This window comes from Nannobrachium achirus (assembly GCF_963921795.1).
Source record: "Nannobrachium achirus genome assembly, chromosome: 8".
Lineage (NCBI taxonomy): Eukaryota > Metazoa > Chordata > Actinopteri > Myctophiformes > Myctophidae > Nannobrachium > Nannobrachium achirus.
The window spans coordinates 35,356,988-35,382,774 of NC_137817.1; the positions used below are offsets into that span (position 1 = coordinate 35,356,988).

The following is a 25,787-nucleotide window of genomic DNA, read 5'->3' on the forward strand; positions in this document are numbered from 1 at the left end:
TCCCTGTGCCAACCCTGAGTTTCCCGAGTTTGGGCCGTTTTTGAAAATAATGTTTTTTGGACCTCCAGAAATGTAATAGGCATGATCGCGATCGCAAAATTGCATGTTTAACCCCCATACCAACCCCATCTTTCAAACATGGCAGCCATGTTTGTTTACATTTGAAGAAAACATAATGGATGCCAGAACGGATTTCCAAGCGGATTTCTTTGTTTGAAAGCTGTGAACAGCGTGCACACACATGGTGCATGATCTAGGCTTGGGCATGCATGATCCGTGCAATATGAATTACATGGAAGTCTATGGAGACTTGGCAGCTTGGATCTTCAAAGACATGTTTTAGATTGCAACGAATGTGTTAACTCCTATGAAGCCGTTGGCGCAATAAATGTATGCTCATCCATGTTGTAATCATAATAATCGCTGTATTCCATGAACAGGTTTCACACAAGGTGCAGATCTCGAACAATTAAAAGTGTTTGGTGTTGGGACACGGCTGCAAAAAACTCGCTCAACTAGAGACAGTGAGCGAATATTTAAGGGGTTGAACATTACTGCCACTAGGTTCACTGTCCTGACTTGCTTCAGGTCAGGATAGTTTGTTAGTCTCAGTGCACTGCAGTGACACTCCTATGATTTATTCATGTGCACGCATAGAATTTAATGTGGAGGTAAAGGGACTGGAAAGTTACAAAGGTTGTAGCAGGATCACCAGTGTTTGTGATACGAAAGGTAACATATGCAGTCATAAATCATTCATTATGAGTCAGAAGAAAGGAAATCAATTGTTGTCTACATAAAAGCACGTCAAACCTCTCACTGCAGAGCCAACTTTCTTTTTGGACGCATGAATCAGCTTTCATTCACACGAAAAGTGAGCTGAGTCGGGCAAAAAAGGAAAGAAAACAGGAAGAGAAGAAAGGCCATAAGGAAATCAGCCTGGAAGCTGAAACAGAGCATATACAGGCGGGGGTAGGGTGGTGGAGGTGGGGGTGGGCTTTTGGGGATGGAGGAGAAGATGACGGGTGAGAAGTTTAGAGTGAGGGAGAGAGAGGAAAAGCAGCAGTATGCTGGCCCACTACTGTGGATTTTTGGGGCAGTGGAGCCAGGCCTTGCTATTTTCAGCCCCATCTGTCAGTGCCCATTAGGCAAGCAATCCACCAGAGGAGAATGGGATCATAGAGGTTGCTGGGAGGAGAGAGGCATACTGCCGCCCTCATAAATTTCACCAGAAAATGGGGGGAATTTTCCAGACGGCATGTGGCAGACGATTGTCTGTGATGGACCAGAAAGCCAGGCGTCTTCTCTGGCTAAATCAGGCCCCGCTGACCTCGTTAGGGGGCATGTGATGAATATTAATGAGGCTGGCCCAGCATCTGGGAAACAACTGGGTCAGAATCAGGAAGGCTGGAAACATCTGCATCTATAGTGGGCAGAACCAACCGCGTTCCTACTGGGTCGCTGTTGGTCCCTCAAGTAAACAAAGCAACAAGAGAATGTCACTTACGATGATGTATTGGCTCCTCTTGCCTTTCATATCAGAGATGCTTTTTTTGCGCTTCTCATCAGGATATTGGATGACTACACATTTTATAAGCTACTGTGTGTGTGTGTGTGTGTGTGTGTGTGTGTGTGTGTGTGTGTGTGTGTGTGTGTGTGTGTGTGTATATATATATATATATATATATATATATATATATATATACGTATATAATATATACCGTATATATTATCACAAAATATAAGCCCAGGCTTTTAATATGCAAATTGATTTGGACCCCAGACATTTAAAAGAACCAGGCAGCTCCTTGCTGCAGGCTTATATTTATTTCTATACTGTATATGCCGTATATAAGGTGGCATTGCAGGGATTTCATTCATGTAGATTTAGACAGATTGAAGTGGAAGTTTATTGCACTACAGGATCATAGATTTTCTCTGAAAATGGAGATCCAAATGTTGGGAGTGTAATTTCTGGTGTTCCGTGCTTCAGCTGTTATTCCTATTGAATGATCTCATCTGGTGTTAAATCCTGCTTACTGCTCTTGGCAAATTCCATTAACTTGATTTAGTGGACAGGGACGGACAATAGAGAGCGTCAGTGATTGATAGTTGTGATGTGGTGGTCAATACAGATTTTCTGAAAATGTTTCTGGTTTATAGATGCATTCTCCCCATATTGTAAATTAAACAAATGTTGTGACAAGATATTGCAGTGGTTCTCAGAGTGGGGTCCAGGGACCCTCAGGGTTCCTTAGGGCAAAATGTGTTAATACAGCATCACAATATGTTGGATATTCAAGTATATCATATCTACAAGCCCACAGCACGCTGAGAGCTTGTACCATCTATTTTTTAAAGTTTTTGAAAAAGATATTTTTTATAAATCTTCTCTTCTGGGGGTCCCTGGCAAAACCTTTTCAGATTGGGGTCTCGCTGCCAAATACATATCAATTTGCGGACCCTTGACTTGAAAGAGTTTTGAGAACCACTGAGATATTGTGCTAATATACTGTTGCCCTGGACTAATGTGTGCTTGTTTCTGTGTGCGGGGCATGTTTACGTGTACTTGTCTGTGTATTCCAGGGAGGGTGTTTTTTGGGCGTCTTGCCGCATCACCCTTTCTTGTTTATTTTTTATTCTTTTTTTGCTAGTTGTTTTTATCGCTCTGACCTTTGGACACTGCACTATTAGGTTGTGTTAGTAGTTTTCTTTTAGTATTTCTGCTTGTGTTTGACATGATACTTGTTGCACAGAGATACTTGTTGCACTAACTAGCATTGACTGACTGTTATGGTCACTTTGATTTGGGCACTGTATTATTTTTTGATAGTCGTGCTTTAAGACACTTTATGTATATATATTATTTGTTCCCTTTCCTGTTGTACCTTGCTCTTACTGTACTTACTGTACTCTGTACTCTGTTCTTGTTTTTTCTTTTTATCTTTTTCATACTTCTCTGTAACTTTGTAAATAACCTTATACTGATGTGCTGCCTCTGGGCAACATATTTTCCCCCTTGGGATAATAAAGGTATCTATCTATCTATCTATACAGAGAACCCTGAGGGCTTTGACAGCAGCAAGTACCACGCTACCGGGTTGGAAGACTTCCACATGGAGGACTCCCTACCTCACACAGACTCTGGTATAGGCGAGGAGCAGGTGGCCAGCGTCCTGAACGGTTCTGACCTGGACCAAGGCGCAGGCGGGTCGGACGCCATGAGCGAGCTGCTGTCCACACTTTCCTCGGAGGTGAAGAAATCCCAGGAGAGTCTGGCGTCCGAGTCCCCTGGAGTTGAGGCGCTCAAGCCTCCCTCTTCCATTTCCAGCATTAGCCAGTCAAGCAAGGGCATCAACGTCAAGGAGATCCTGAAGAGCCTGGTGGCTGCACCCATGGAGGTGATGGAGGCCGGGCTTGAAGCTGTGTCCTACCCGGACCTTTCTGCCAACGCCCAGGCTCATACCATGCCTCCCATGCAGTTCCACTCCTTTGACAGGTGAGGTAACGGAACCCGCTACCTAATACAGTATGTCATGGAAAACCTTGTATTGTATAGCTGTGAATTTCAGTTGATGTTTTCCATGATGAAGGCTGATGGTGCATTCATCTTTTTTGAATGAATGTGAAGACAGCTTCTGAACGATTCTTTATCCCCATGGTCACTGAACTAAATATTGGACCCGATCGTCACAAGCCACACAATCTTCCCAAGATTTTCATACTAATATGGCTTTTTTCAGAGAGACAAATCAGGAGAAAATCGACTTTATTATAGACCTTTCTCTGACCCAACAACACACTCTCGCACCAGTAAACATATGTGCCAGACGCCTGTGCCCATTTGTATGATTTGTTTTGCCTCTAGTGGCTCCAATTGGGAAATCTTCATAAGTTAACCAATCTTTGGTAAGGCTTATGGAACCGTTGCAGACTATTATAGGAATTACCTTGAGTATTACAGTAATGTAACTGTTTTAAGTTCTCTCTTACCTGTTTATGTCAAATAGCAGATAACCTCCCTCGACAAAGATTACTTTGATAGTTAATGTGTTCGCGTGTTACATAACATAAACATGAACATTTTCTTTCAGTTGTATATCAAATGTTTGACAACATGTTTGACTATTTCATCCACAGGGCCCTGTATTGCTGCGTTGATAGCCAGCTTACATTTCATGTCATGGAGGCCATGCGTGTCATCGCTCAAGCAACCTTAGCATGCTGATGTTAATCCCCTACGTTTGTCTTAGTAGTTTACGCGAGCACTAATGGTTTTTAAGTAACAGGCAGTGCATTATTCATTTCAGACCCCTTGCGTTGTATTCGTCCCCCCCGTGGCAAGGAATTCCTGTGTTTGGAAAGCTCTCTGAAACACTGTGGCACTGCAGTGGTTTATTTACATTCCTGCATGCGATAACACCACACAGCAATCTGTCTGGATTTGGAAGTTTACAAAGCCGCGGCTGCCCGGATTTCAAGCCTCAGCTCCCTGGGATCCTTATCTCCCACAATGGTAGATGAGGTTTTGAAAATCAAACATCCCTCTGCAAAGGTTTCAAGTGGGGTTTTTTGGCTCAACCCAAAATCTCTCATATGTCTTGGGCATGATGTATGCGGTCAGTGGTGTAAAGTAGCTAAGTACATTTACATTTTTCAGGTATTTGTACTTTACTTGAGGATTTCCAATTTCCAATACTTTTACTCCACTACATCTCGGATCCAAATATTGTACTTTTACTCCACTACATTTATTTGAAAATGTAGTTACTAATTACTTTATAGATTTGGATTATTATCACAAAGCTTAAATTAATAACTTCCGCCCTATATACATTTCGGGACATAATGAGTACTTTTATTTTTGGTTCTTTAAGTACATTTTGATGGCAATACTTTAGTACTTTTTCTCAAGTAAATTTAGAATTTCAGACTTTTACTTGTAACAGAGTACTTCTATATTGCAGCATTGCTACTTTTACTTAAGTAAAACATTGGAGTACTTTTTCCACCACTGTATGCGGTTTGCGGTTTGCACACATGTGTGGTGTGCGTGCACGTGTGTGTGCTCACGTGCCTACGTGAGTGTGCATTGCTTATGAGTGAGAGTGCACACAGGTGTGCGCGTGTGCATGCAGTCACTGCCGGCCCCCCCATGGGGATACGGTGGAGGACAGAGTGAGTCAGGAGGAACAATGGACCCTCCCACTTCTATAATGTATGCTGCCGCAGCGCTGAGGTGGAGCGGATGAATAGCAGGGTAGGATGGAAAGAGGGGGTCTCCAGTGTGTTGATGACAGATTAAACAGAAGTGCCCCTCACGCCACGCCGCCGCGCCGCCCTGTCACCTTCACCACTCACGGCCATAATGGGAGCTGGCAGTCTGGAATGAGTCGCCGCGGCAAAGTGTATTATTTTTGAAATGCTTTCACACACACACACACACACAAGCCGTCCAGGATCACGCATACAACTTTGTCTGGTGCTTTCATGTCATTTCCCCCTCCAGCCTAGCTATTTGCCGTGTCTAATTGTTTGCCACCTGCCAGTGAAATGAGCTGCCAGCCGTGGACAGGTCTTTCATTTGTCTGTCAGGGACGCTATAGATTGGGAGTGACAACATCAAAAAAGAAAAAGAGAGGAAAGGGGGGGGCGGGGGGGGTATTGGCTTAGAGTAGGGGAGCACGAGGCTGAGTCTCTGCAGGGCCTCTCTCCATCAGAGACCTTCACATAGGTGGAGTTTTCAATTACTCATCAACGGTCAGGTTTTTGTTGAAGCAGATGGGACTACACTACAGTATGACACATTTGAATAATCCTCCACTTCCTGCCTTTTAATTTCCCCCCCGCTAAATGTCCACACATTCGCTCCCTGCGATATTGTTCAGCCGCACATACTCGATGTTACACATGACAGAAGCCACTGCTGGTAATTGACTTTAATTGAATTTGCGGGCGGAAGTTAAGTAGATTTTCTCTGGATCGGTTCTTATGTTTCTGAATAAAGGACTATTAGATTAGGTTCTGTCTGTTGGGTGAATATAGCATCCATTTCTTTGCTTACTCTTTGCACTGCAGTCATCTCTCGGCAGCAGTGGAGCCCATCAATATTCATACTTGGATTAATCTTCGCTTTATTCTCCACAAGTCAATTAAGACAATCCTATTAATAAAATATGTTAGATAATCTATACATCATTCATGAGCACTCAGTAAATTAATTATTCATAGAAAGAGCTTCATATTTTATCAACATCCTGTATCCATCTAATGTAATGGCCTAACTAACTACTGTATGCCAGCACAGACGCAGGCTTGCCTCTGCCGGATGATGAGAGCAAAGGATGAGGTTGGGAGGAAGAAGATTAAAGAGGAGCTCCATTCCTAGAATATTATTATAAACGTGCCAGTGAAGTTATGATATCTGTCAATGAGATCTCGCAGAGCAGAGCAGCAACGCACATCTATTGAATAAATGATACTTGTCATCAGTGTTCTTTGCAGCACAGTTATGTCTCTGGAGATATTAATATTTTAACAGCACCTCTCTCTTGCTTTCTTTTTCTCTGTGCCTTACCCATCTGTCTTTATCTTTCTCAGCCTCCTGTGAGTTTCTGAGATGAGATTGAGTTAATTTTGATCTATTAAAATGTAATGGCTCTTTTCTATGTATTATTATATCTATTTATATCTGTCACACTAAAAACAATTAAAGCAGAAACTTGATGATCTTTTATTTTTCCACATAGAATACATCAATATGTCTATATTTATGGTTAAATTGTACTTTATATATTGTTTTGGGGGAGATTCCATTACTTGGATAGTAATGGGATAAATAGTAATAGGAATAAACAGACCATGTGGATCATGGTGGCAGAACATGTCAAGCTACATCGTCACTGTCATACAGGTAGACAGACTTTTTCAGATTATTAAAAATAAAAGAAAATGTTATAGAAAAAACACGGCCAGCTCATGTATTCGGATGGTATTATGAGTCACAGAAAAAATAATGGGCGTTTTTAATGAATCTATCGTGGTTAAAATGGAGTTCGAAGTTACAATGGGTGTGTATGGGGAGGGCCCCTGGAGGATAACATTTGCATAATTTATCTAAATACTAAATGAAGCAAATTAAAAACTGTCCAGGGTGTTCATAAAAGCCTGATTAGATAAAATGACCAAAATTTATTTTGAAAGTGAAATATCCCTTTAAGCAATGAAAAGTAAGAGCTTGTGACTAGCTTGTGAACTTTTTCTTTTTTTTGCCCACAGCAACAATATTCTGGTCCAGGTCAACCTTTTTCATCTTAGAATAAATCACACTTTTACATCTATTTGATGATCTGAGTGTACATACAGTAATAGCAGCATAAAGCCCAATTTATTCTTAATTGTACAACACTGTCCTTGAAAAGCACGCTTTTTACCAAGGTTTTTCAGTTAAAAATAGGTAATTTTAGGTGAGCGTTGTTTAAGATATAAATATGAACTGGGCTTCAGACAGTGTGACTCTGTTATGCATCAGGTGTGTATTTGTGTTGTTGGGGAATAGGATGACAGGAAGCTTAGCTTGTGACAGAACCAGGCTCTGGCCTGTGTCATCCAGACTTACTGCAGGAGACTGGAGAAGACACTATCTGGCATCTTCACAAACCCCAGAGCCAAACTGAAGTCCCGATAAAGACGAGATTTCCTTCTATTTCCTGTCGAGCAGCCCCAAGTGCACTGTATCATCTTTAATCCTTGGCCAATCAGATTGCATGTGGACAAGGGGTCTGCTTGGCTCAATATAGCATCTGTGCTCCCCTAGACCATTATGAGAGGTCACAAGTTGAACTCTCCTTTCAAGACGCCACCAGATTTTCTTTACATCTTTCATTCCTGTGCCCTCCCTCCCCCTTTCTCTTTTACCGCCATGTGATGTGTTTTAGCTTCTTTAAATAAAAAGGGAAAAGTACCCGGCTAATTTTAGCCCTCTTAATGGGTTAACAAGTTATTATTCATGGCGCATACTGCCATTTTAATTAGCTCAGACCCCGCTCTCATCAGCATTAACCTTCCTTCCAAAGGTTTGCAGGAAGATAAAAACCACATGAGCCATATCATGCAAATATGTACAGCACTCGAGTAATGCATGTATATTGTCATAAACAACAAAAGCCAGATGCAGTTAGCTGTGTGTCTGTGCATTGCCCAGATGTCAGACAGGATTGTGTCTTGGATCTGGTGCTCAGTGAACCATGGCCCTGTTGATGTGAACACATACGGTAGCTGTGTGGAGGATGTTTGTCAAGTTACTCCTGGAGAGGCTCTCATTACGATCCGGAATGTTTGACAAGTCATCAAGCGCAGAGTGGCGCAGAGGGCAGGGGATCGAGGGCCAGCAGTGGCAGGAGCACACGCAAAGCATCACTTATGTACCACTGCACCACGCTGTCCCTTGCAGACCAGAAACTTCCTTGTCAAGCTAAAAAACTGAAAATCTGTTTTTGTCGGCATGCAACAACGTCATACTACGGATTATGAACTTGGCTTAACCAATTTCAACCTGGCGTCCCTACTTTGGGCATGTCATTATAGGCTAAACTCCTTGAGGAAATTTAAAATGCTGCCCCAAAAAATCTCGTAGATCGTCTATTTTCACTATTCGGAATAGAACGAAGTGGTTAAAGAGAAAGTGGCTCCAATATGGCGGCTTTCCCAAGGTTTATTTACCTTAGCCTATGCATACCTCTCTTCTGTATGTGTGCTCACGGAGGCATATTTGTGTGTGTGTGTGTGTGTGTGTGTGTGTGTGTGTGTGTGTGTGTGTGTGTGTGTGTGTGTGTGTGTGTGTGTGTGTGTGTGTGTGTGTGTGTGTGTGTGTGTGTGTGTGTGTGTGTGTGTGTGTGTGTGTGTGTGTGTGTTGTTTATAGGTGTGTGCGATGGTGAGAGATGGAGTAGCAGGGCAGGATGTTTACCTTTCTCCAGGTCCTGACCCAGGTCTGGGCATACTCATGTTGGCAGGGCCTGAGCGCTGCATCCACGGTCTGTTTAAAGAAGCTGCCCCGCTAGCTTTTGAGCCCTGCTAGCTTTTGATCATCATAGGATAGGCTCTGTTTTCTCCTTACCCATTAAATGCATTAATAAATCCAATCATTACTCTCAAGTGGATAAGTATGAAACCTGCCCGAGGTATAACAGATGGATTCTCAAACTCTTTACTTGGATGTAACTGAGATATTTGGGTATTTTCGGATTGTGCCTGCTGGTGGCGCTATAAAAAGCACATGTGAAAAATGCAGGGAAAAGGTTTTTCCTTGGCCTCTAGGGAGTTTGCATACAAAGTTTCACACAGATTCGTGCAGTTATAGGTAAAAACACGAATCACTGATTTGAGCATTTTCAAGTGGCATTTCTTTCTCGGCCTAGTGGGAATGTGTGTGCAAAATTTGTTTTGCAAGAATCTGCTTCCTGGTGGCGCTATAACAGGCTCATGTGTGGCATCCAGGTAGTGTGTCTACTGTTTTTGTAAAGTTTCTCTTAGAAGAAAAGACTCCCGCACAACATCTTTCTCACAAATAATAATGTAATGAGAATCACAATGTTTTGGTCCGGAGACCTCCATGCAAATAATAATTTAATGAGAATCACAATGTTTTAGTCCGGAGACCTTCATCAGGTTATCTTACCAGGTTAAGATAACTTGATGAAGGTCTCCAGACAGAAACATTGTGATTCCTATTACATTTTTATTTGCAAGTGAGCAAGATGGTGTGCGGGAATCTTATCTTCTATATTGTCGTCTTGCCGACCCTTGGTCTTCCTCGACACACCTTGATTTGTAGGTGTGCAAGAGATCTCTTTGTTTTGTTTTGGCCCTATTTTCCGCTCTCCGTAATGCAGCACTAGCGGAAGCGCACGTGTTAAACCTATCTTCTGAATGCCGCAGGTGTCCTGTATGCTTGAGCCCCCGTTGTCTCAATATCAAATGATCATGCATCTAGTTAGCACCTATGGGTGTTTGTGTCCTAAAACTAAGTGTTTTCTGGTGCAATCGGAGTGCTCCTATCTTATGCCCAGACAAAAAGCTGGTTTTAGTGCAGAACTCAAACTTTCCTTTAGTATTTATGCGCACCATTGGGATTAAGATGTGTATGTACTGTATGCGTAAATCGTTTTTCTGCTCAAATGGCAGTAAAACTATTTTTCTAGCACACAACAAAAAAAACATGGATGCCTGTCATCACCTGTCTCCAAAGAAAGACAAGTGGTGAGGAGAGAGAGAAAAACTGAAAAAGAGATTTTTTTTTCCTGTCAGTAGCGTGCCTATTCTGTTGCTGATATAAAATGTGTTCACATATCTCTTACCATGTACAGTAACATAGGCTCCTGGTACGGCCATCATTAATATGATATAGACAAGATCCAAATGGGGCTCCCAGTGCACAGCGCACGTTATCACTACATCTCTGGCATGCTTTTATATGCAGTTTAAAAAAGAACCCAACTAAGAAGCATGCGAATATCAAGTTGATATTCAAGATATCACAGACAGATGTCTATTGGACATGAGGAGCTATTAACTAAGCTAAGTAGCGTGGCATCTGGTCCACCCATTTCCATCAGAATCCATCTGAAATCAACACAATAACCTATTTCTGAGGTACTCCACATTAAGGCCCAGATCTGCCCAGGCAAGTGTTGTTTTCTTTCCACACAGACGAAATGTGAGGAGAGAGAAAGTGATACAAATACCTCTTATCCTGTGAGATTGTCATGAACCATTGCGTCCTGGCTTACGTTATCTGTCTCTGCTCGATGGATAGCAATTAGCGGTTGTTAATTGGTGGTTGAAATAGAGAAGAACAACACAGATAATGAATTAGTTATTACAGTATATACTGTATCAAGATACAGTACATACTGTATTGTGTTTACTGCTAGATGGTCCGGCACTTTTCCACAGCAGAACATTTTTGCTTCTCCTCCAATTCGTTATCTAAATGCCAAGTGCGCCTCGCTGAAGTGCAGCTTCTCTTAAAGGGCATGGGAATAGACACTCTGATTGGTTTAATTGATGTAACAACCCAAACACACCCAAGGCTAATTCAGAGCCTTAACACCATCCATTAGTGCCCTGTGCTTGAATATGTGCTCAAATAATGTGTCGCCTAACTAGTAAAATTGCCGTGGACACATCCGCAATGCAAATTGTGACTTGCGCCATGCGTTGCTAAAATAGGTCCTGTGTTTAAAAGTGAATGTTAAACAAACCTTTTTTTCATTTCTTGGCATTGCCATATTCTAATGCTGCTATGTATTGATAAAGCAGATTTTTACTTTGTTGTACTGTACAACAGACAGTGTATAAATTAAACATTACGCAACCCAATCTAGCCCTAGTTTGGGTCCCTCACATTGTGCACCACTTCTTTAGGCGGTGCATTGTAACATCACAACAGTCCTAGCCAGCTTAAATCATTAATCTTAAAAATCACAAATATGCAACTAAAATGTCATTACAATAGATAATTGTCATGTGTGGGTGCGCAAGTGTGTGGGTGTGTGTATTTTTGATATCTGCATTTATACATGAATGGGTGTTATCATGTATAAAACTACTACAATATGTTACTAATTACATGGTATAGTATAGTTAATGATGTATGGTGGTCACTTAAAATATCACAGTATTCAGATTTTTTTGAGCCACAGATATTAGTGTGTATCTTTTAAGTAAATCACCCTTTGGGAACCCATTTGACCAATAAACTGTAAGTAGCATACTGTCTGCCCAAATATTATTATTAATGCTCATTTCAGGGGTCTTGGGATATGTATGGATCACAGACTTTCGGTCAATAAAATAAAGGGGCCAAGAAACTAGAACATTCTGCACAGTCCTTGCACTAATGTGTGCGTGTGTGTGTGTGTGTGTGTGTGTGTGTGTGTGCATGTCTGTCCTCTAGGAGTGTGGTAGTGCCAGTGAAGAAGCCGTCCCCTGGAAGTCTAGCAGTAAACACCGTGGGCAGTGCCAACGCCTCCTCTGGCCTGACAGCTGGCAGCACCCCCAACATCTTCGCTGCAACGTCCGCCACCCCCAAAAGCATGATAAACACAACGGGTAGGTCATGACCCCATGACTCCCTGAACACTGCCCATGAGGCTATTATCCTACACTTACATCTCTGGGCCCGATAAAGAGGTTTACTCTCAAAGAACTCCTTCATTGTATTCGTTGAGCTTTCCATTTGAGTAATAACAATACATCTTAATGACCCCGTCTGGAATTTCTGCCTTTGATGCAGATCCAAGAATAGAATGGCACATGATTCTGCACACTCAGCCAGCCCTGCCCCATCCCCTTGCAGGAGCTCATACGTGCCACCAGATGGCCCTCTTTACTTTCCAATCGGAGTGTCTTCTTTGTACATCAACACCATGCATAATTCAACCAAAAACCTTTGTCTGCTGGCCTTTGGGATTCTTCCTCGTAAGACCAAGTCAAAATACTCCATGATGTACAGTACACTCAGACCGAAAGAAAACGATTAAACTAATATTCTATTCACTGCGGCAAGGATTCAAGCCCACGGTGTAGTGCACACAACACAGTTTGTGTGTGTAGTGTGTACTCGTGTCTGATTGATCGTGTGACCCCGTCCCTCCTCCCCCTGCTGTCACGTTGCCCCCCCTCCCCGGGGCTCTGATGCATTGAGCCAGTTCCACCTCGGGGCTCCTGCGGCCCAGGCCTCTGAAAGGAGCCACTTAACACTGAGAGCCATTAGGAGGTCCAACACCTTTTTAATGTGCTCCATTAAAAAAACTCTCTCTCCTCTCACAGCCCCTCAGCAGGAATGTGAGAAATGTGTCCGAGTCAAAGTGTGCTTTCAGCTAAAGCCACGGGAACCTCACCCAAAAAACCCATGATCTCACCAGCTCTGGCTTTAACCTCTCACATGGACGGTCATAATGGTCTCACTCAGAGCACGCAGTGTCCAGAATGACCTGGCTCATGCGCGTGCACAAAGCATAATCAGGGTTAGAAAATGTATACCTAAAGATTAAGGAAGTAAGAATGGGTATCTTGCAGCAGCGAGATGTTCATGCTTACTTACTTAAATGATTAATGATAATTATAGCTACAATATATACTGTACATAATACTGTATAATCAGCTGAAACACAGATGAATTGCTTGTTTACAGTATGTCACTTTTATGTGAAGCTTTTACAGACGCTAACATGAGCCGGTAGGTAGCCTATAGAATTACACCAAAAATAGCCAATTTACTACCTCACAATGTACTGCACTGTGACGTGTTGTGACTGAGCTTGTGGATTTGACACTTTTGGTGCTGTACTGTAACTCAGTCTGATCATGGGTCTGTTGCACTGTGCCTGTTGCCCTGCAGGAGCCACAGACACCGCCTCCTCATCCACCTCGACATCCTCCAGTTTTGTCAACGGGGCCACCAGCAAGAACCTCCCGGCTGTGCAGCCGGTGGCCCCCATGCCCGAGGACACCGTGGAAAACATGAGGTACAGTCAGGCCACTTCATTACTCTGTCAAAGCCGCAGCATTGATCCACTAAACCAGGGGTCTTCAACAGGGGGTACGGTACGCGACCCCTAGGAGGTCCGCGGGGATACTGCAAGGGGTTCCCGAAATGGTTGGAGAAAAAAAAAAATATATACAGTATATATATTTATTTATTTGTATTTTTTTTTTTTTAAAGAAAGAAAAAAATGTAATTTGTCTTTAAATATATATATAAAAAAGACTCTCTTTTGAATAGCTTGTATACATGATTATTGCGCAATTTACAGATTGTTAGTGATAAATTGATAAGGTATGTTTATAAAATGCTTGTTATTTTAAATGCATGTTTAAAATAAAAGCATGAATATATTAATCTATTTTAATAGCATAGTATTGAATGCACAATAACGTGGTATGTTTATACACATGAAACACAAATGTATACACAATATACTGTATGTTGTAGCCCCACCCCCACCCAACAAGGTAGGGGGGTCCCTGCTCCATCTCCCCATCAGTTTGTGGGTCCCTGGCCTGAAAACGTTGCACTAAACTATGTCCTTTTGGCCTTCACCACCCTGCTCATTCATGCTTCTTTTGCCTTATCTTTCTGACACATTTTCTGTGTGTGCCACCTACTGTATATGAGAGAAAGCGTGTGTGTGTGTGTGTGTGTGTCACACCCATTTCTACTACATAAGGCATGAATGAATATAATCCTACAGGGTGTTGCTAACACGGCATCCTATCTTTTAAACTAGAACGTTGGATGTGAACCGCAATGCTGGATACAAAACTGCATATCCTACACCACAGTTCCTGTTGTGTGTACCATCATTTAGAATTTCTGTATGCAATCATATAGAAATCTAAATGCATGCTTGAATGTAAGTGCCGGTGTGGAAACGTGTGTTTTGGAGTTTGACTGTATTTTGTGGCTGACCCGTGTGCATTTTTGTGTGTGGATCCTGCTGTGACCTTGAGCCATCTCCCTCACTTCCTCTAATGGTTTGTGACAGACATCTTCACTCCTGCTGTCCTCCTGCCTACTGAGGGCCTAGCCTCCCTCCCAAGCCTCTCCTTCCACCGTTTCTCTCTCACCCTCTCACCCTCTCTCTCTCTCTCTCTCTCTGTCCTCCTGCTAAAGGAATAGAAAATCAGTTGCCATGGCAGCAGTAACCGACATCACTTACCGTAACTGTGAAGTCGATGATGGCGCTATCTTCCTGCAGAGCTCGCCGATGCCTAACTTGCATTTTATCTGGATTGGGAAAACACGGTCCTTACTGTACATCCTCATTGGAAGATTATTTGACATAAAAAAAAAGCTAAAATCATTACTTCAAGTATCCTTCTCTCTCAAGAGCTACACAGTGTTCACTGTATGTTACCTCTGAATCTTGCCAATGCTCTCTTTTAATGTTAATCTTCATTACAGTGCCATTTGTGATGTGGACCAGTGTCCACTACGCCCGAGACTGCCGCCTGCCAGGCTCAATTCCTTTAGCTCTCTGGCAGGATCCCAGGCAGCCTCCAGAGGTGCAGGCCAGTGTCATAGGCAAGGACATTTCCATTGGTCACACAGGCCTCCTGCTGCCACCCGCATTCTCTACCGTCTCCTCCCTCTCACTGTACTCTCCCAGGGGACTGCGGGCTAGAGACTCCCCATGGTCCCCCACCAGGCCCACTCTCTTTCTCTGCCTCTCTCTGACCTTTCACTTACTGCTCATCATAGTTAGGAAAAACAGGCTCTTCCATTCCTGAAGTCACATACAGCACATGTGCGCAGCCTGCATGTTGTGCACACCTATCGATCAAAGCTGCGGCTTGAGATGCGCACATCTCTGCTTGTACATGGTCTCCGTCCACACAACCACAGCCAGTTGACTATTTCTCTATAGAACGTTATACTGTATATATTGACGGGCAACTGTGCAGAAGATAAGGGTGCAAACCAGCTACAGGACTATATGAATCCATCCACAAAGCTTGGCAGAAGCAGGTCAATTTTGGCTGTGGTTAGTAACCTGTTGACTGTCTACTGGGCAAGTAACATGTCAACATCATACTCAACAGTAACATGTCAGCAACGGTCCACAAAACACGCAAATGACTGTCTAGTTTATGCCCATTGCCCACGTCTTTTAATGAAACATAAACCCTCTCTTATGGTAGACATTGTCACTGATAACAGTGATACTCTGTCTTGGATATTGACTATGTGTAGTTTGCATCCTCTACGGAGGCTTTGCCCTCTGCCGTGAGTGGGGCTCTGTTAGTCTACCTGCACACAACAGCTGATAGGTCAGGACACAGATAGGCTTAACTCTGGGCCTCAGGGAATATCCCCTACCATTATGTTCAAGTTCAAACCCAGGTGGAAGGTTGCCACTTTATTTATATCTCACTTTGATCTCTCTTTTGTTCTAACCTGTTATTTTCCTCTATCCATGTTCTTCTCTGTTTTCTCTGTTTGTCTGTTTCTCTCTCACACTCTCTCTCCCCTTTCTCTCTGTCTGTATGTTTAGCATCACTACCAAGCTGGAGCGAGCTTTGGAGAAAGTGGCACCGCTATTGAGGGAGATCTTTGTGGACTTTGCACCCTTCCTGTCACGCACCCTGCTGGGCAGCCATGGACAAGAGTTGCTTATAGAAGGTACTGTGTAATGCTGCATAATGCTTTTTATTCCTTACACCAGGGTCCTTCAATGTTTTCAGGCCAAGGACCCCTTAGCTGAGAGAGAGATGAAGCAGGGACCCCCACAACCTTTTCATAGATTCCATATGGTTTAATAGTTTGGCAGCACGATCATCAGTGTATTTTGGATTCATGTCAATTTGCGTTTTCAGATATTTAACCACTTGAACCGTCACTTGAATACTTTCTCATTCATGTTCTGACCATGTGTTTAAAAAAATACTACTACTATATTTAAAACAGCAATGACCACAGCCATTATGGTTCCAGGTTATCCGCACGTATGTACATACAGTACATACAGTATGTCTGTCTGTACCTCTTTACATTCATATGTCCATCTGTCCTAAATCTCACGAATGCCTTGAGGGAATTTCATGACATTAGTCACATGGAGTCAAGGATGAACTCATTAGAAATACAGTAACTGGTCAATGGTTAAGGTCACTGTGTCTGTCCCAACCTTGTGAACATGATATTTCTGGAACGTCTTTAGGGGATTTTGTGACTTTTGGCAGAAACACCCATTTTGACTCAAGGAGGAACTGACTAGAAATACATGGTCAAAGGTCAAGCGCTCTGTGACCTAAAAAAAAACTATTCCTTCAAATTCTTCATTCACTACATATACTATACGAGTCTGATAGACACAGATGTAAAGCCCACTGGTTGGCAGAGGCAACAGCAATGTTGCAGTTGACCCAAATAACCCAAACTGCATATAATTCGGAGCACATTATGTTCAAACGGGCAAGGACTAGTTATATACTATATTTAATAGATACCCTTTTTGTGTTTTTCAAATATGGTTTGACACAGAATAGGCTTTCTATCTGTGGCACCACAAAATAATGATGTACTTTGCACACAAAAAAAGACTATTCTAACTATGCTTCAATATCACCTCAATGAATTTAGTATTTACAATAATGACATTTACCAAACGTATATATTTGATAATGAGGTTTATAATTATTTGCAATGGGGGTTCATAGCCTGTTAAACTCATTTTGGGGGGTCTGTGGCATTAAAAGGTTTGATGTGCATGTGAATAATACAAGGTCTAGTAGTTTTGGATTCTGTACTCTGCTACTAAGGAAACAGCATAGTTTTCAGGATTAATGTCTGTAATATTATAGCCTACATCATTTTCTTTTAGTAGGTATTACAGCAGTTAAGGGGCATACGTTCTCAAGTTTGCTTTGACTGGCTGGATTGTGCACAGTGTTTATAGACAGGAAAAGTGGACGTATGATTCTTTTCCCACACTCCACCAGAGTTCTTTGGCCACTCGGCTAATTTCCTGGTGGCTGTGTAGAAGGCCTCCGGTACTCTCTCTCTCTCTCCAGGCCTCAACTTGGCAGATCACGCACAGCTCTTCCAGTACCTAGCCTCGCTGCCTGTGTCTGTGTGTGGTGCCACTCCATGCCTGGGGCGTGGAGTGGCTCGCTTTGGCTCGCATTCACTAAAACACTCACACACCACAGCCACCAAGCACCTCTGCATATGTACTGTGTGTGTGTGTGTGTGTGTGTGTGTGTGTGTGTGTGTGTGTGTGCGTGTGCGTGTGCGCGTGCGTGTGTGTGTGTGCACACGCGCGTACGCACGCACGCGCCTACTTTCCACCCTTATAGCTTGTGCCCAGAGTGAAATGATCTCCCTTGACTTTGCACAGTGCCAGACTCTGTTCTTTGACCCACGGGTAATTCCTCCATTCGTTTTAGGCGTCTATACAGTGGAACTACAGCAGGCTGAAGGAATGTCTTCTCCTGCACTGAAGAATCCTCAGTGCTAAATTAACTCTGAACAAGCGCAATCAAATTTGGTCCGATTTATGCACTCTCATTATTACAAATGGATACATTAAGGCTGAGGATTTTACTGTGTAACAATTTGGGTAGACTTTTACACTCAGAGTTAAAGTATCACTTAGAATTCTTCTGTGTGGCTTGATTGATATTTTTACTGGATGAAATTGACGGGCACAATTTGTCTGTCTGTCTGTTTACATGTACAAAACTCATAAACTTTAAACGAGACATCCAAGCTGACCACTTGTTGCTAATGTGGGGGATATCAAGTTTCCCAGTTTTGTTCAAAAGCTAAATCTATTCTGGCTTAGCTGGTTGTTGGTTTTAAATGGCCAGATTGTTGATTAGTTTAGGACGTGATACAAACATATTTTTGTACTGTCATCTGTTCTACAGTATACAATGCTGTATTTAATGCTGAGTTATTTATAGAGTTAATAATATTTCTGTTTTCAATAATGTCTTAGCCTGTCTTGACACAAATTCCACATAATGCACCATCCACACAGAAATATATGCACATGCAGTAGCCTACAGTGCATACTCTACACACACACACACACACACACACACACACACACACACACACACACACACACACACACACACACACACACACATGAATGAGTGCCCACACGTGCACAAAAGCTGTTCTCACATGTGGCTATAGTAGCTACACAAACATGCCCTGGGAGTGGAAAGAGAAACAGGTAGCGGAGACTTGACAAGTGTGAATATGTCTCTGATCCCTTCACTCAAAGTCTGTCAGGAGACTGGCCAAGCTGACAAATATCCAGACCTGAGTTGAGTGTAACCCCACAAACAAGACTGGAGACAGACAGCTCTCTGCTCCCCAGCAGGCAGGTTTGGACTGCAGCGTTACGGCGCATCCCCACAAAATAGTTAGCAATTGGTTTCTACAGACCAGGCACGTACACAAAAGGGGGCTTGAGCCCCTGCCCTTTTATCCGTCTGTAAAAAGTGCCCTCTCTCCAGACCATGAATGCAGTTTTTACTATGGTGAAAGAAATGCAAACGCCCCCTTTATCATGCCATACAGTAGCTGAACCCGGCATTCAAGAGAATTTCCTTGTCCAAACTCTCCTGAACTTGAATGCATCATCTTATGTTGAAAGAATTGCCCTCACTGTGTAGAAATCCATGCCGTTACACCACATCTGCAGTATTTTCTTTTTAATGCTTAGTTTAGTGTGGTATCAAGACAAGTACTGAAAATAGCCGACCTCCAAGCTCACAACGCGTCGCAGCGCAATGCGTTGTGAGCTTGGAGGTCTGCTATTTTCAATATTTTCACCAAAAGGCCCTTTTTGAAATTTCAGCCCCTGCCTCTCCAAAAGGCCCTTTTTGAAATTTCAGCCCCTGCCTCTCTAACATTCCCTGCACGTCCCTACTACAGACCGTAAATGAAGCCTATTTTTCAGCGATAGCTTAGAAATGAACACGGAAATGAATCAAATGAATGCTATTGGCTGGAGGGCAGGTCTTCACTAGACATCCTAGAAATATAGCCTACTTCATTATTAATAGAGTGAATTAATATTAATGTGACCATAATTTACTAAACTCATATCATGTTGATGTAAAATTCTCCAAAACCCTCATAGAGATAACATTGAGATACAAATGTCTTGCCACCAGTAGAAGGTGAAATAGCAACATCTACTGGGCCATTAATAGGAGCAGCAGATTCCAGGGAAGTGGCTTAATTTCCAGCCAACTAAGCTAAGCTAACCCCTGTGTGTACAGTATACACATATGCAGGATTTGATTATAAAAAGTACAAAGTATTTGCTAAAGGGTAACAGTACTATTTTAAATTCAAATGTTTAATAAAAAAAAATCAGGACATATTTTTGGTTCTTGATCATATAATCGATTAGTTGTTGCAGTATATGCAGGTTCGTGAAATAACCAGATTGCACCATTCACTTAAAGCACTGCAACAGAAGTGCTCCACTTGTTACACTTCCATATGGTGACGCAATTCCTAGTTAAATGGGACAGGAAGGCGGGACGTGGTGCTGGTAGGAATGTGATTGACGGTCAAAAAGTAGACGGTCAAAAAGTAACTCATTGAAGACATTAATATGTAAAGACAGGCGGGCTCACTGATCGACACTTTGACACTCAGCGTCGCTCCCATAGACTGTAACAAGGCAGAGGCTACGGAAACAATTTGTGTTCATAGGAGGTGAGACATTGACCGCGGCTTGTGATGAAACCGGAGGTAGGCCAGCGCTCTGCTGTGCGGAGAGGACGAACGGGGAGGCGGGGGAAGGGGGGAGCCATGCGAACCAGTGGAGTGAACAGTGGCTTGTGGGGAGTAGCTGAAGTTGAAGTAGTTGAAGTTGATTGACACCGGCACCTGTCAATCATTCTGACCTTATGAATTATTAAGTAGAGTCGATGTATGACATCACGCATGACGTTTTCGTTTAGGGGCTGTACTAAATTTTCGTTTTAATCTAGTCTTATGACTACAGATAGTATCACTACAGATATGCTCTAAAAGTGTGAAAAACGTATTTTGCATTTCACTGCGTCTTTAACCACTTGATTTGCTTGATTTATACTTTGTTATTATTATTTATTTGTTTATTTTTATTAAATGTTATGCCTATAATCAGGTGACTCCAGGTTATAAGTGGTTAAAAGAACTCCACACAACTATCAAAATCAGTTTTGGCGGCAATGAACTTCATTAACATGGCAGAAAAGAGGATGCTTTTGCACCCTTTTCTTTGACTTCCTTTCCTCTGGGCTCTTCCCAGGGTTACAGTTGAAATACTGGGCTGAAGTGCAAAGGCGCTCCATTTACCAGTAATTACCAACCATCCATCACTCCTTAGATTGCCAGGGGTCAAGACCCCCATGGCCCCTGTGGCCCCCTTTCTTCACCCCACTTCTTCACCCCCCTTCAGACATGTGGTCACTGCGGCAATTATACTGAGTGCACCCCGAGTCGTGCACTTGGAGTTGGTGCCGAGGCCTTGCGCGAACACTACCACTGTTGTGACGTCCGCTGCCTTGCCTCTTGCTGCCCCCTGAGTGGCCCAGCCTGCCGGCGCATTGCCCCACAATACCACATTCACCCGTGCTTTAACCCTGCGCCTGTTTACAGGAAGGGAATGGCAGGGCCGTGTTTGAATAGAACTGCATTTAGTTTGTCTACCAGCGCATGGCCAGGGTCAGCCGGCCACCTGACTCCTGTGTCAGACCGGACTGACTTATGGCTCTGCGTGTCACTGCTATAACAAGGGGTCAGTACAGGCACTCTGTGGACAAGAGAGGGGTCACATCCTCCCAGAGAATTTACCACACGCCGCCTCTGACAGATTCCCTCTCATGAATAGAGATGGATGTAGACTTGTAGAGACATCGTCATCATCAAAAGAGATAGAGAGATCTTGTCTCCATTCAGTGGTCTGAATACTTTACATGCTGTATTTTGGTATTCACAAGTGCAGTTCAAATAGATGTTGTAAGTTAATATAATAAGTTCAGACTTTTTGGCTGTTATAAAACTGTAGCTACATTACTATATGTACTGTACTTGTGCACAGTGGCTGATCACTGTAAGCATGTCAAGTCTTGTGAGGTTATTATATTAAGTCATCTTAAGATTTACAGGAAGCTTAACTTGCTTAAGCATTGTACTGTAAATGCAACTATATCAGGTTAGGAAAAGCACACTATTTGTTATATATGTATAGCACGACTTTTATGTATAATCCCTCATTACACACTATGCAGTACATAAGATGTCCAACAATTCTTTCAGACACATACATTCCCACCCACCACTGTAGAGACTAGGGGCTCTATTTTGATTGTCTAAAGTAGGCGTCCAGCTATTATGCCTTAACTTAAAGGCCTGTCCATACTGTCTCTGACCACCAAACTTTTCATCAGAAAGGTCGGGTTCAGCAACAAAAAATGACGTCTCTCGCATCTTCTGAAAAGCATTACCCCGAATTAGAGTTGGGAAAGCTGCACGTCGGAAAGTCGGAACTCTCCACCTGTGGGGTGTGGAACTGTGAATAGTGTGTTCCTCCATATGCGTTACGTCCTCTTGGAAAAACGTTACTCATATATAAAATATATAAACTATTCTCAATAATTCTCGTCTCCTCTGACTGACAATGTCTTCATCACAGAGACTATGCCAGTCTGTCCCCAGCGTTCTCTACCCCTCCCTCTGTTAATGACTGCATCATTAATTGTTTGGGCCATCTTTTCAGCAAAATTATCTCTTCACTTTAGTAAACTGTGAGCTTTCACTGTCTATAGAATAGACATTATGGGAGAAGCTGTGAATGCTTGTCAACTGTTCTACTGTGTCTGTGTGTGTGTGTGTGTGTGTGTGTGTGTGTGTGTGTGTGTGTGTGTGTGTGTGTGTGTGTGTGTGTGTGTGTGTGTGTGTGTGTGTGTGTGTGTGTGTTCTATTCAAGACACACACACACACACACACACACACACACACACACACACACACACACGTTATTTTACGCATGTTAATGCAGATTTGAATATGTATACATGTGTGTATACTTGATATATTGCACTATTCTGTGCAGACGCATACTGTATAAAAAGGAGAACAAATGCTGTTCCCTTCATTGTCCAATATGTTTTGAATCAAGTTAATTCGTTTTAGGAATCATAATTAAATTCACTGATCCATAAAGAGATCATTTGTCTTTTATGGTAGTAACTGTGCATTCCTGTTCCTTTCATCATTAGCTTATTACCACAAGCTATTACAGCACACTTTGACCATAGAGATCAAACTACACCATTCGAGCACATTACACGTCATGTTTCAAGTACATCTTTCTACTTATACAACATCAAAATTAGTACATTCTTGTTTGCACATCCATTCAATAATAAGAAAACAGGTTAATGTGCTCGGTGGAGTATCTTTGCCAGGAGGAGTGGCCACTGGCCAGTCTATGACATCAGACATGTGTATATGTATATCATGTGTATATAGTCATCATGTACGTACAGTATATGACCTGACAGCATATTTGGTGCAGTTGCTTTCTTGGCCTATACTGGCAGCGTGCACAGAAAGTTGCCACTGATCAGTCTAGTGTTTTGCAAGATTAGCTGCAGACAAACAAAGAACATAATCTTCCTCTTTGCCTTTGCAGAGATAGCTAGAAATGGATATTACACTGAAATACCAGTATATCTAATTAGATTATGTATGATTATATCTGTGTGCTCTGTCCTTCACAGGTCTGGTCTGCATGAAGTCCAGCACCTCTGTGGTGGAGCTGGTTATGCTGCTCTGCTCTCAGGTTAGAACTTTTATACTTATTTCTGGGAACCTTTATCTCTCTGTGTCTGTTTGTCTGTCTCTGTCTCTCTCTGTCTCTCATATTTCTGTTCATTGTAATGCAAACCTTTAATAAGGAGTCATATCATAGGGCAGATCAAGCAAATTGGACATGGACAGTGATCTGGTTCATGGAACTCGTCTTTGACTCCTGAAAAGACATCAATTTCTGCGAAAAGAAAAGTATCTTCCCACAAAGCTACAGCCATCGAACACACACACACACACACACACACACACACACACACACACACACACACACACACACACACACACACACACACACACACACATACACACACACACACACACACACACACACACACACACACACACACACACACACACACACACACACACACACACAAAATGAAAGCTTTTTTTTTTACCCTTAAGCCAAATTCAAGGACTTATAGTAAGTAATATTACATATCAGTTCCTCCTGTCAAAGAAAACGTCCAGAAATGACGACATCTGCACTGAGCTGAGAATCCAGTGACTTTCTCACTACACCCCAGAGCCTTAATCCCAAGCCCTCCTTTAGAGAATCAGCCCCACCTCATGCAAAGCTGCCAGTGACTGATCACCCCAGAGCTGACCCTTCCAATCTCTTGTTAAGCCCTTGTTTTAGAGAAGGTCAAAGCCCCAATGTAGCAGTTAGAACAGGAGATATTTAACATACCTTCTGTCAGCCCATCAGTCTTGTGTTGGGAGCCCATAAGGAAGCCATTACTTGGTGCCTCTTTGTGGATCCAGACTGCAGGGCCACAGCCCCGAGGAGGTGGATTGCCACTCTCTGTGCTCCATGGTATATCTCCAGTCCAAAGCTCGCTCCAGCGGGGAGCTCAACAGCCCACATATGCATGCATTTGTTATTAGCGGGCCGAGATTAAGGAGCACTCCCTCCCCTCGCAGAAATGGGTCTGCAAGTGGTGAGTGACTCTGTTCTTTGGAAGGATCTTAAAAGGGGGTGTAATTCCTGTTCTTTTAGTGCTTCTCTGCTGGCTGTGGAGTAGCTGCGTGTCTCTGGGAAGTTGCCTTTTTTCAGCTGCAGGATTTATTGCAGATGAGAGCGTCAGCATGCTGCTAAAGTCCCGAGTCCACCGCCCCCCCATCTCACAGATAGCATTACTGTGGCTCCAGTGGGTCCTGCCATTAGGGGCTCCGGGGATGAAACCTGGGCCGAGATATCGATCAGACAGAGAGGGTTTGAAACTGGACCCATGCCCCCACTGTCCTCCCAGAACCCAGAACCTTCTAGATGAGCTATGGCTTCAGGCGCTAACACCACAGTAGCGGTAATGGGTACAGTTAAACTGTTGGCTAATCTAGCCACAAGACAACCTGTTTTAGAATAACAGAAAGGTTATCGCTATCAGGGTGTATTTCATTACATGTACAGCAACCGTATCCTCACAACATCGGTAGGGTTTAAATTACTTCTCGCCTGAACATTTATCAAGTTTAAAATGTATCCTGGCATGAAAACGAGTGTCAGTTACTTAGTGTATTTGATTTCATAGACCCCCTTGCTTTTAAAAAAAAGCAACGCAAGCCATTTGAATAACCGAACAAGCCTTAGCTGACATCACTATAAAATGCCAACTTCACTGTGCCTACTCACATGTCTCAATAATAATATTTTAAGACAGCACGGTGACCACTTAACTGACCTTTAGCCCGTCTCTGTTTTGTGACCTGTCACTTTTATGAATAAATCGGCGCTAATGATCTTCCTTTAACTTATTTATGCATACTAATCACAGCGATCATTGGTGTGGCCGGGCCGCAGACACTGGCTGTCTCTCCTCAGTCTGGGAAGCTGAATGAAAAGGTCAAGCAGCTCTGTTTCTTGTAACAGCTTAAACATACAGGGGGGATCCAGAGTGGAGCCACAAAGATTTACTGATGGAAGGCCTCCAGATGTGGCGTGTAGTTCAGACCATAGCTGAGCAGATAAAAGGGAAAACTCCTGTGCACTGACAGGTTGGATTGAGACACCGCAAATACTTGGTACCCCGCTGAAGCACGGGAAAGGAGGACGAGAGAGAATCTAAAATGCTATGCTCTGTGTTCTCCAGGATGGTTAGGATGCGCTCTCTTATAGGCTCATAAATAGAAACTAAAAACCTCCTTGTATTTGAACTCGGTTTGTTTTGACTTAAAACATGAATGGAACTAGAAGCAGTGCTCTTCCGAGCACAGGTCTCCACCAGGCCACACAAATCGGCCTGTTATAGCGCCACCATGAGGATGATTTAAAAATGTGGGGCAGAGGTTCTGAATTAGCATCCAGGGAGTGTGTGTGCTCAGTTTGGCAGCGATCGGGCCAACGGCGCCGGAGATTAGCTGGTAACAACCAGGCCACACAAATCGGCC

General features: G+C 42.9%; 1 protein-coding gene across 1 annotated transcript in view; it reads left to right on the forward strand.

The window, feature by feature from the left end:
• The window catches only part of nbeab (neurobeachin b), a gene marked incomplete at its 5' end in the record, with an annotated part of 383,543 nt that overhangs the window by 189,476 nt on the left and 168,280 nt on the right, over positions 1–25,787 (forward strand). Inside the window, 5 exons of the mRNA XM_080732091.1 lie at positions 3,058–3,499; positions 11,958–12,112; positions 13,404–13,530; positions 16,060–16,187; positions 23,309–23,370. Of these exons, the coding sequence (XP_080588217.1) occupies positions 3,058–3,499; positions 11,958–12,112; positions 13,404–13,530; positions 16,060–16,187; positions 23,309–23,370 (914 nt within the window). The remainder of the gene's footprint in view (positions 1–3,057; positions 3,500–11,957; positions 12,113–13,403; positions 13,531–16,059; positions 16,188–23,308; positions 23,371–25,787) is intronic.